Here is a 12,327-nt window from a genome sequence, read left to right as displayed (position 1 = left end):
TCCATGAATGAGCTTCCATTCTGTGATGTGAGGTGGTATCGCTGAGGTGTATTTACCGTCACGAGTCCTGTAATCGTACATCTTAGAGTGCTGAGATCTTCCAGCAGGAGCTCCCCACATTCCACTGAGGAATCCAGCAAACAGCTCCACTCCACTAGGGCAACAGCACAAAGAGGAATTACGTTCTTTCAGAGACATGGTTAAGAACAAGTTTGAACATTACCGCCCAGTACAGACCCTTTGGCCCTCACACTTATAGACATTTGATGATGATATTGGCCACTGTGCCCTCGGCCTATCACTGTCTCACCTCCCTCATGCATACCAGCTGCTTGGTTCCTTTGATGTAAACTACTAACTGGGATTTGGATAAACAGAACACATCATTTCAAACATTACAGAGGATTAAAGACTTGGAAAACGTGGGAAGCAATAAGGGTTGATGGGAATGGACTTTAGCAAAAAGGAACTTGGTCGACAAGGAGTCACAGGGTCAGGGTGAAATGGAAGAAGTGTACATTGATAAAAACAATGGGCTGTGCAGGGAATGGAGCAATGTTTCCTGGGGTTGAGAAACAGAAGGCTGGGTATCTTGTACAGAAATATAGAGAGTATCTGCTGCAGAGACACGAGGAATGGTCATTGGAAAGACAGATGGGAGCCTGGACTTTTTTTAGCAGTGAAACCAGGGGTTAGGGGACTGACAGTCACTGTGGGAGATTGAGGTAAAAACAATAACTGTAGATGCTGGAAACCAGATTCTGGATTAGTGGTGCTGGAATAGCACAGCAGTTCAGGCAGCATCCAAGGAGCAGCGAAATCGACGTTTCGGGCAAAAGCCCTTCATCAAGAATGCTCTGGTAGGAATGATCCTGGGCCACTATCACAGGGATTCTCACTGGGGTAGGTTGAGGGAAACTGTTTCCAGCGGTGGGAGTGCTGGTAACCAGAGGGAGACAGTTTGCAGGGACAAACTGAAGAACCACAGGAGATGTTTCCTTGAAGCAGGGGGTTGAAAATGTGTTGCTGGAAAAGTGCAGCAGGTCAGGCAGCATCCAAGGAGCAGGAGAATCGACGTTTCGGGCAAGAGCCCTGCTTCAGGAATCAGGCTAAGAGAAAAGGTAGGGAGGAGAGACTTGGGGGAGGGGCATTGGAAATGCAATAGGTGGAAGGAGGTTAAGGTGAGGGTGATAGGCCGGAGTGGGGGTGGGGGCGGAGAGGTCAGGAAGAAGATTGCAGGTTAGGAAGGTGGTGCTGAGTTCGAGGGTTGGGACTGAGACAAGGTGAGGGGAGGGGAAATGAGGAAACTGGAGAAATCTGAGTTAATCCCTTGTGGTTGGAGGGTTCCCAGGCGTAAGATGAGGCGCTCTTCCTCCAGCCGTTGTGTTGCTATGGTCTGGCGATGGAGGAGGCCAAGGACCTGCATGTCCTTGGTGGAGTGGGAGGAGGAGTTGAAGTGTTGAGCCACGGGGTGGTTGGGTTGGTTGGTCCGGGTGTCCCAGAGGTGTTCTCTGAAACGTTCCGCAAGTAGGCGGCCTGTCTCCACAATATAGAGGAGGCCACATCGGGTGCAGTGGATGCAGTAAATGGTGTGTGGAGGTGCAGGTGAATTTGTGGCAGATATGGAAGTGTCCCTTGGGGTCTTGGAGGGAGGTAAGGGGGGAGGTGTGGGCGCAAGTTTTGCATTTCTTGTGGTTGCAGGGGAAGGTGCCGGGAGTGGAGGTTGGGTTGGTGGGGGGTGTGGACCTGATGAGGGAGTCACGGAGGGAGTGGTCTTTTCGGAACGCTGATAGGGGAGGGGAGGAAAATATGTCCCTGGTGGTGGGGTCCGTTTGGAGGTGGCGGAAATGACGGCGGATGATACGCTGGACATGGAGGTTGGTGGGGTGGTAGGTGAGGACCAGTGGGGTTCTGTCCTGGTGGCGGTTGGAGGGGCGGGGCTCAAGGACGGAGGAGCGGGAAGTGGAGGAGATGCGGTGGAGGGCATCGTCGACTACGTCTGGGGGGAAATTGCGGTCCTTGAAGAAGGAGGCCATCTGGGTGGTATGGTTTTGGAACTGGTCCTCCTGGGAGCAGATGCGGCGGAGACGAAGGAATTGGGAATATGGGATGGCGTTTTTACAGGGGGCAGGGTGGGAGGAGGTGTAGTCTAGGTAGCTGTGGGAGTTGGTCGGTTTATAGTAAATGTCCGTGTCGATTCGGTCACCCGAGATGGGAATGGAAGGGGAGGGAGGAGTCTGAGATGGTCCAGGTGAATTAGAGGTCGGGGTGGAAGGTGTTGGTAAAGTGGATGAACTGTTCAACCTCCTCGTGGGAGCACGAGGCAGCGCCGATACAGTCATTGATGTAGCGGAGGAAAAGGTGGGGGGTGGTGCCAGCGTAGCTGCGGAAGATGGACTGTTCCACATATCCTACGAAGAGGCAGGCATAGCTGGGGACAATGCGGGTGCCCATGGCTACTCCTTTGGTTTGGAGGAAGTGGGAGGATTGGAAAGAGAAGTTGTTCAGAGTGAGGACCAGTTCAGTCAGTCGAAGGAGGGTGTCGGTGGAAGGGTACTGGTTGGGTCGGTGGGAAAGGAAGAAGCGGAGGGCTTTGAGTCTTTGCCTTTGACCACAGCAACACGACAGTTGGAGGAAGAGCGCCTCATCTTCCGCCTGGGAACCCTCCAACCACAAGGGATGAACTCAGATTTCTCCAGTTTCCTCATTTCCCCTCCCCCCCCACCTTGTCTCAGTCCCAACCCTCAAACTCAGAACCACCTTCCTAACCTGCAATCTTCTTCCTGACCTCTCCGCCCCCACCCCACTCCGGCCTATCACCCTCACCTTAACCTCCTTCCACCTATCGCATTTCCTACGCCCCTCCCCCAAGACCCTCCTCCCTACCTTTTATCTCAGCCTGCTTGGCACACCCTCCTCATTCCTGAAGAAGGGCTCATGCCCCAAACGTCGATTCTCCTGCTCCTTGGATGCTGCCTGACCTGCTGCGCTTTTCCAGCAACACATTTTCAGCTCTGATCGCAAGCATCTGCAGTCCTCACTTTCTCCTTGAAGCAGGAGGCTGTCATGGTTAGGAACACATGACTGACAGGGAGACAGAAGGAGCTTCAATGGGAACTTTCACAAAAGGAATTGGAGAAATATTGAGAGGAAATAGCTGCAATGAGAGATGGGGAAAGAGCAGAAAGTGATCAATGTATACGTGCTGCTGTCTGATTTGATAACACTATGAGCCCCAGCAATGGCTAAACTCAGCAGCAACTCTCCATCACTCTGTGACCCCCTCAGCTCCCTCCCTGTCAGTGGGAATATCTTGCCAAGGTGATGTGACAAGAGACTCGCTGTCAGATTCTAGCTCAATCTTCAAATGTAATTTCAAATACATCCAGCCCCAGTTATCTCAGAGTCCCTGTGAAAGTAACACTCTGACATCATCATCCCAATGTGGAATATTTAAAGTCAGCCTCTGGCCATTGGGTACCTGGTGTCAGTCAGCACAACCATTGGGTACCTGGTGTGTCAGTCGGCACAACCATTGGGTGCCTGGTGTGTCAGTCGGCACAACCATCGGGTACCTGGTGTGTCAGTCGGCACAACCATTGGGTGCCTGGTGTGTCAGTCGGCACAACCATCGGGTACCTGGTGTGTCAGTCGGCACAACCATTGGTTAATAATGGAGGTGAGAGCCACCACATGGTCCACTTGCTGTGATCAGATTCTCCAGCATCACAAGGTGCATGTGTTCTTGCTACAATGCAGCCCTCCTACATTCTACTCCTCAGGCAGTAACACCTGGACAACATCTCCTCAAATGTTTCAGATACATTGTCTCGGGCATGTCTGAGAGATTACTATTTGGTTTTGAAGGATTCCAGAACAATATTGTTCCTGACCTAACCCTAAAACAGACCCAGGCGAACAGATCACAAAGCAGATGGTGAATGTCTCACCATCTAATTCACACACACTGAAACACAGCCCAGCTGAAGGGGCACCCAGGGCTGTTACATGATACTTCTTGGACACAGAGTGATGGGAAGAGAGAAATACCTTTGTATCTGGTGATCAGAGTGGGGTTCACACTCAGTGGCTCCTCGAATGTCACTGTCAGTGAGGTACTGCTCGTCACAGTGAGACACACATTAGTTGGAGGGCCAGGGACCACTGCAAAACACAACAACAAAGCTAATATTCTCCCAGACTGACTAAGAGCCCAGAGTTCAGTCTGTAACTCCCTCCCGAGTACCTGTTATTCTGTATATAAACCAGCCCGAACCCCTCGATTAGACTCCAGTCCGTAACTCCATCCCGGGTATCTGTTATTCTGTATAATCCAGCCCAAACCCTTTGATTAGATTCCAGACTGTAACTCCCTCCCAGATTTCTGTTATTCTGTATATAAACCCCTCTGAGCCCCTCGATTAGACTCCAGTCCGTAACTCCCTCCCGGGTATCTGTTATTCTATATATAAACCACCCTGAGCCCTTCGATTAGTTTTCAGTCTGTAACTCCCTCCCGGGTATCTGTTATTCTGTATATAGAACATAGAACATAGAAGAATACAGCGCAGTACAGGCCCTTCAGCCCTCGATGTTGCGCCGATCAAAGCCCACCTAACCTACACTAACCCACTATCCTCCATATACCTATCCAATGCCCGCTTAAATACCCATAAAGAGGGAGAGTCCACTACTGCTACTGGCAGGGCATTCCATGAACTTACGACTCGCTGAGTGAAGAACCTACCCCTAACATCAGTCCTATATCTACCCCCCCTTAATTTAAAGCTATGCCCCCTTGTAATAGCTGACTCCATACGTGGAAAAAGGTTCTCACTGTCAACCCTATCTAACCCCCTAATCATCTTGTACACCTCTATCAAATCACCCCTAAACCTTCTTTTCTCCAATGAAAACAACCCCAAGTGCCTCAGCCTTTCCTCATAGGATTTTCCTACCATACCAGGCAACATCCTGGTAAACTTCCTCTGCACCCGTTCCAGTGCCTCCACATCCTTCCTATAGTATGGCGACCAAAACTGCACACAATATTCCAGATGCGGCCGCACCAGAGTCTTATATAAACCACACTGAACCCCAGGATTACAGTCCAGTCAGTATCTCCCTCTTGGGGATCCATTACTGCTCTGGGGATGAGCAGAGAATCTGATCTTTCTGTTGAGGAGACCCGTACTTGCTGTTGTGACCTGTGCTTTCATTTGTTTGTACAGTTTGTATCGTGACTCGCAGGCTCGACGTTGTTTCTGTTTCTCTGCGTTGTTGTGGCTGAGTGAGTTGCTCAGCCTCTCACAGGACAGGTCATTCAAAAGCTCCTCTGCCTGCTGGATGAGGTCAGTTAGGTGCCTGTCTCTGTTATCCACATTAATAACTGGCAACAAAGCAAAAACATCGCATTAGATTCAACAGAAATCAATTCTCACTTGGGGAGTGTTTCTTTTGCATATGGGACATGGTTCTCACCAGCTGGGCCCAGTATTTATTACCCCGTCCCTAGTTGCCCCCTTGAGAAGGTGGGGGGGAGCTGCCTTCTTGACCCGCTGCAGTCCACCTGCTGTGGGTTGACCCACAATGTCCTTAGGGAGGGAATTCCAGGATTTTGACCAAGTGACACTGAAGCAATGGTGATATATTTCCAACAGCTTCAAGGGGAACTTGTAGGGGCTGCTGTTCCCATGTGTCTGCTGCCCTTGTCCTTCTAGATGAAAGTGGTCGTGGGTTTGGAAGGTGCTGCCTGAGGATCTTTGGTGAATTTCTGCAGTGTATCTTGTAGATAGTAGACACTGCTGCTACTGAGCATCGGTGATGGAGGGAGGGGATGTTTGTGGATGTGGTGCCAATCAAGTGGGGGCTGCTTTATCCTGGATGGTGTCAAACTTCCTGAATGTTGTTGGAGCTGCCCCCATCCAGGCGAGTATTCCATCACATTCCTGACTTGTACCTTGTAGATGGGGGACAGGCTTTGGGGAGTCAGGAGGTGAGTTACTCACCACACGATTCCCAGCCTCTGACCTGCTCTTGTAGCCATTGTGTTTATGTGGCAAGGCCAGTTGAGTTTCTGGTCAGTGGTAACCTCCAGGATGTCAACAGTGGGGGATTCAGTGATGCCATTGAATGTCAAGGGATGATCTTGGAGATGGTCATTGCTTAGCATTTTTGTAGCCTGAATGTTATTTGCCACTGGTCAGCCCAAGCTTAGACATTGTCCAGATCTTGTCACGTTTGATCAAGGATTGCTTCAGTATCTGAGGAATTGCTGAACATTGTGTAATCATCAGCGAACATCCCCACTTCTGACCTTCTGACGGAGGGAAGGTCATTGATGAAGCAGCTGAAGATGGTTGGGCCTAGGATACTCCCCTGAGGAATTCCTGCAGAGATGCCCAGGAGCTGAGATGACTGACCCTCCAACAACCACACCCAGCTTCCTGTGTGTGAGGTATGACTCTAACCAGTGGTATTTGCCCCCCCCCCCCCCCCCCCACCCCGATACCCATTGACTCCAGTTTTGCCAGGGCTCCTTGACGCCACACTTGGTCAATGCAGCTTTGATGTTAAGGGCTGTCATTTCCACTTCCCAGCTGGGAATTAAAGGCCTCTCCAAAGTATTGAATTAAACTGGCAATGCAATAGGAACCAGATCCAGGCTTTTCAATATTTTTACCTATTCTTGAATGGTGTTGTCAGCCTCAGCCAAGTCCACATATCCCAAATTTCAACACAGCCAGCTCTTATTGAATAAAAACTACGACTCTATCGCTAAGGTCCTCTTTAACTTCATCTGTGTTTGAGAATTTATTTTCAATCAGTAATGTTTAGATGTTATCCTGTATAAACGTGAGAAATCTTTTTATCTTTCAAGTGACTGGGCCAAGAAATGGCAATTTAAAATTTAATACTGACCAATCCAGTTCGGCATTCTGACAGAATAAATAAGAAACAGATCCAAAGCTGGTGATCCATAGATGTGGCTTGATTAGCTGAATAGCCTGCTCTATTCCTATGTGGCACAATTCACAGGCAGTATTTGATGGATATCTGATAGTGTGGAAAAGCCATCACCAGCTCATGGGTACATGGGGACGAGTAAATTGTTTTTAGATGTCTTTAGCACACTGCCATGTATTGGGTGCCAGCTCTCTGCATTATGAGGTGCTATAGCCCATTTGATGTATGGGTGGCACGGTGGCACAGTGGTTGGCACAGCTGTCTCACAGTGCCAGAGACCCGGGTTCAATTCCCACTTCGGGCAACTGTCTGTGTGGAGTTTGCACGTTCTCCCCGTGTCTGCGTGGGCCCCCTCTAGGTGCTCCGGTTTCCTCCCATATTCCAAAGATGTGCAGGTCAGGTGAATTGGCCATGCTAAATTGCCCCTAGTGTTAGGTGAAGGGGTAAATGTAGGGGTATGGGTGGGTTGCGCTTCGGCGGGTCAGTGTGCACTTGTTGGGCCGAAGGGCCTGTTTCCACACTGTAAGTAATCTAATCTAATTATGTAAACCTTGCAACAACTCTGCTTGGTCTGGCCACTGACCTCAGTAAGGTCCTGTAAAAATGTACCGTAGCATTCACAGGACTTGTCCTGTGTTCCAAATGTTTGGCATTCACACAATACCACAGCTTTTCCCTCAAGTAAAGGCTTTGCTATTACATGTACTGTATTGCTATTCTGATGAGCTGTTTGCCTGTTACTGATTCACTGCCTCCCAGGCAAGACTGCTGTTGTGAGAGAAAGGAAGCCAGATGTTATTGATGGAATCTTGTTTGAGCTGCATTTGATCTGTAATGGAATAATAAGATCTAGTAAGAACAGAAAAGGCTAGAAAAACACAGCAGGTCAAGCAACATCTGTGGAGAGGTGTGGGGTTAATGTTTCTGGACAATGACCTTTCATTGTGACTGTGCTACTGTAAAGGTTATGAATGTCTGGGTGGGCATTCCCCTTAGAGGACAGATATAAAGTCAATGGGTCAGATCATCTCCGCGATGGCAATCACTCACAGATTGTTACCCTGCTTTATTAATGTAACGAAAGAGCTCTACATTCCTGACAGGAGATTTGATCAGGGCTCTTTCAGAAACATTGAGCTGTACTTGCATTCTGTCAGGCCCCTCAGATCGAAGCAAACCATGCCCGCTGTCTCACAGCTCACAGTGACCAGATTTTATAATTTTAAAGATGAAGCATCACAGAGGCACTTCAACCCCCTCCTGTGAAAGGCTAAGGATGTAGAGTTAGTATGAGGATCAGGTGCCAGGGCTCAAGGTGGCAAACAAGCTAGCTAAATGTTTAGGCTTGGTCGAGGTGGGAGGAAGAGGTAACAGGGTCAAGTAGAGGGGAGGTAGGGGTGTCAATGATTGATAGGTGAAAGTGAGGACTGCAGATGCTGGAGGTTAGAGTCAAGATTAGAGTGGTGCTGGAAAAGCACAGCAGGTCAGGCAGCATCCTGGAAAATCAACATTTCGGGCAAAAGCCCTTCATCAGGAATGTTAACTATTGATAGCCAACTACCAGGCTTTCCCACCTTCTGTGTTCAGTTGGAACTGGGTGTAGCACATGTACATGGTCTTCTTGCCTGCAGGTTACTGTGCCCTACATAATAACCAGTCTAGCTTCCAATACACAGCTTCCCCATGAGAGACTGATTAACAAGGTTAGATCTCATGGAATACAGGGAGAACTAGCCATGTGGAAACAGAACTGGCTCAAAGGTAGAAGACAGAGGGTGGTGGGTGGTGGGTTGTTTTTCAGACTGGAGGCCTGTGACCAGTGGAGTGCCACAAGGATCGGTGCTAGGTCCTCTACTTTTCATCATTTATATAAATAATGTGGATGTGAATATAGGAGGAATGGTTAGTAAGTTTGCACCAAAATTGGAGGTGTAGTGGACAGCGAAGAGGGTTACCTCAGATTACAACAGGATCTTGATCAGATGGGCCAATGGGCTGAGAAGTGGCAGATGAAGTTTAATTTAGATAAATGCGAGGTGCTGCATTTTGGGAAAGCAAATCCTAGCAGGACTTATACACTTAATGGTAAGGTCCTGGGGTGTGTTGCTGAACAAAGAGACATTGGCATGCAGGTTCATAGCTCCTTGAAAGTGGAGTTGCAGGTAGATAGAATAGTGAAGAAAGCGTTTGGTATGCTTTCCTTTATTGGTCAGAGTATTGAGTACAGGAGTTGGGAGGTCATGTTGTGGCTGTACAGGACATTGGTTAGGCCACTCTTGGAATATTGTGTGCAATTCTGGTCTCCTTCCTATTGGAAAGATGTTGTGAAACTTGAATAGGTTCAGAAAAGATTTACAAGGATGTTGCCAGGGTTGGAGGATTTGAGCTACAGGGAGAGGCTGAACAGGCTGGGGCTGTTTTCCCTGGACTGTCGGAGGCTGAGGGGTGACCTTATAGAGGTCTATGAATTCATGAGGGTCATGGATAGGATAAATAGACAAAGATTTTACCCTGTGGTGGAACTAGTGGGCATAGGTGAGAAGGGAAATGATATAAAAAGGAACTAAGCGGCAACTTTTTCACCCAGAGGGTGGTACGTGTATGGAATGAGCTCCCAGAGGATGTGGTGGAGGCTGGTGCAATTGTAACATTTAAGAGGCATTTGGATGGGTATATGAATAGGAAGGGTTTGGAGGGATATGGGACGGGTGCTGACAGGTGGGACTAGATTGGGTTGGGACATCTGGTCACCATGGACGGGTTGGACCGAAGGGTCTGTTTCCATGCTGTACATCTCTATGACTCTATGACTCTAATCCTTTCTCAAAATCTCAAAAAGAACAAATTCAAGGAATTACAGCTCCAAGCAGAAGGACAATGAACAAAAGGATTGACTCACAGTGCGGACTCTCACTGGCTCCAGCCCTCAGGAGACTCTGAGCAATAGCCACCTGATTGGTCATGATAGCGATGTCCAATGGCGTTAGACCGTCCCGATTGGGAGTGTTCAGATCCAGCTCATGCACACTGTAGTGACGGAGCAGCAACTGCACAGTATCGAGATCCTGCTGCTCGACAGCTTCAAACATCACCTCACTACACTGGGAACTCTGGAAGAGAGCACCGGAGAATAGTCATTACCCATTAAGACCAGTGTGGCCCTGGCTCTGTGTGACTGACAGACTGACCCTTCGATAGTGCGGCCCTGTCTCTATGTGACTGACAGACTGACCCTTCGATAGTGCGGCCCTGTCTCTATGTGACTGACTGGCTGACCCCTCACCAGTGTGGCCCTGTCACTGTGTGACTGACTGACTGACCCCTCGATAGTGTGGCCCTGTCTCTGTGAGACTGACTGACCCCTCGATAGTGTGGCCCTGTCTCTGTGAGACTGACTGACCCCTCGATAGTGCGGCCCTGGCTCTGTGTGACTGACCTACTGACCCCTCGATAGTGCGGCCCTGGCTCTGTGTGACTGACCTACTGACCCCTCGATAGTGCGGCCCTTTCTCTGTGTGACTGACTGACTCGTCACCAGTGTGGCCCTGGCTCTGTGTGACTGACTGACCCTTCGATATTGCGGCCCTGTCTGTCTGCGATTGACCCCTCGATAATGGTTATGAGGTTCATAAAGATGGGAGAAATGCTGCCAATTTACTTGCACCAACAGTGTGCTCTAACCAATTCAGAGAAGAGAGGGAGGTCAGAGTGTGAAATGGAGAGAGCGAGGTCTCTCTCTCTCTCTCTTTAGTTTTCTCTTTGAAATAACTCCACCGAGGCCAGGGTCCAATCATCAAGTCAGCCTTTCTTTACCCCTGATATTGCCTTATACAGAGTCAGTTATTAGAGTTAGCAGTATCTCTGATAGTCCTATTTTTTTCTTTCCTTTTTATTCTCTTTTTTTCTTTTTTTTTAAGGTGCACAAATCTTTATTCAATTGCCACCACCAGGAAGAAAAGAAACACCCGAGTGGCCAGTGACAAGCACTGCCCTTCACATCAAAGGGCAATGCTGTGTGATCAAAATAGTGAAGGGGAGGGCAGGGACTAAATCAAAATAGAGTTAGAGGGAGAAATAATGCACTCCACTCCCTGCGGCGCCAACCTCTCCCTGAACAACTCCAGGGTGTTGGTGGACACCGCGTGCTCCTTCTCCAAGGTCACCCGGGCTCTAACGTAACCCCGGAAGAGGGGCAGGCAACAGTCCTGTTTATTTTTTTTTTCTCTTTTTTTTTCTTTTTTTTGTGATCAAACAGTGAAGGGGAGGGCAGGGATTAAATCACTCTTGTTTTTATTTATTTATTTTTTCTTTTTTTTTTCTTTTAAATTTAACCCCCACACTACCGCCTAACTGCGGTAGTGCTTATTTTTTCCCCAGCACCCATGGTGTGTGTGTGCAGGTGTGAGACACAGTGAAAGACACAAAGTGCACGAATCTTTATTCAATTTCCACCACCAGGAAGATATGAAAAACACCCGAGTGGCCAGTGACAAGCACTGCCCTTCAAACCTCAGGGCAATGCTGTGTGAGCAAAACAGTAAAGGGGAGGGTAGGGACTAAATCAAAATAGAGTTGGAGGGAGAAATGATGCACTCCACTCCCTGCGGCGCCCACCTCTCCCTGAACGACTCCAGGGTGTCGGTGGACACCGCGTGCTCCTTCTCCAAGGACGCCCGGGCTCTAACGTAACCCCGGAAGAGGGGCAGGCAGTTGGCCCTAACGACCCCCTCCACGGCCCGCTGCCTGGACCTGTTGATGGCCAGTTTGGCCAGGCCCAGGAGCAGACCCACGAGGAGGTCCTCGGACCTGCCCTCCCTCCTCCGTACCGGGTGCCCGAAGATCAGGAGCGTGGGACTGAAGTGCAGCCAGAAACAGAGGAGAAGGTTTTTAAGAAAATCAAAAAGGGAGTGCAAACGCCCACACCCAATATATACATGGTCCACGGACTCCACAGCGCCACAGAACAAGCAGTTGGGCTGGGAGTCCGTGAACCACCGCAATCTGCGGTTGCAGGGGACTGCTGCGTGCAGCACCCTCCACCCCAGATCCCCGAGAGAAAGGGGGAGGACTCCCGCGTAGAGAGCCCTCCACTGGGGATCTCCACCGCCCGGTGGCAAATGGGCACGCCAAGGCGTGTCCGGACGGTGAATGAGGGAGAAGAGGTGGACGGTGTGCAGCAGCAGTCGATACAGGGCCTTCCTTTTTATATCCCTGAAAGGGACAAAATTAAAATTCCGGAGGCGGCTCAGGTTGTGGGGCACAGGCTCCCGCGGGAAGTACGGGACCTTGGGGCCAATGTGAAATTCCGTCCGGGCCGGGGTGAGCGCGGACGGGATCCCACCGCACACCTGAGCGTCCTCC

At 49.6% G+C, this 12,327-nt stretch overlaps 1 protein-coding gene across 1 annotated transcript in view; it reads right to left on the bottom strand.

The window, feature by feature from the left end:
* Nucleotides 1-12,327, bottom strand: part of ankfn1a (ankyrin repeat and fibronectin type III domain containing 1a) — a 338,629-nt gene that overhangs the window by 38,960 nt on the left and 287,342 nt on the right. Inside the window, exons 9-12 of the mRNA XM_072559008.1 lie at nucleotides 9,866-10,076; nucleotides 5,195-5,389; nucleotides 4,051-4,164; nucleotides 57-154 (exon numbers count right to left, since the gene is read on the bottom strand). Of these exons, the coding sequence (XP_072415109.1) occupies nucleotides 57-154; nucleotides 4,051-4,164; nucleotides 5,195-5,389; nucleotides 9,866-10,076 (618 nt within the window). The remainder of the gene's footprint in view (nucleotides 1-56; nucleotides 155-4,050; nucleotides 4,165-5,194; nucleotides 5,390-9,865; nucleotides 10,077-12,327) is intronic.

Source organism: Chiloscyllium punctatum, chromosome 39 (genome assembly GCF_047496795.1).
Source record: "Chiloscyllium punctatum isolate Juve2018m chromosome 39, sChiPun1.3, whole genome shotgun sequence".
Taxonomy (NCBI): domain Eukaryota; kingdom Metazoa; phylum Chordata; class Chondrichthyes; order Orectolobiformes; family Hemiscylliidae; genus Chiloscyllium; species Chiloscyllium punctatum.
The sequence above is the reverse complement of the archived record's forward strand: the minus strand, read 5'-3'. Positions and strand labels throughout refer to the sequence as shown.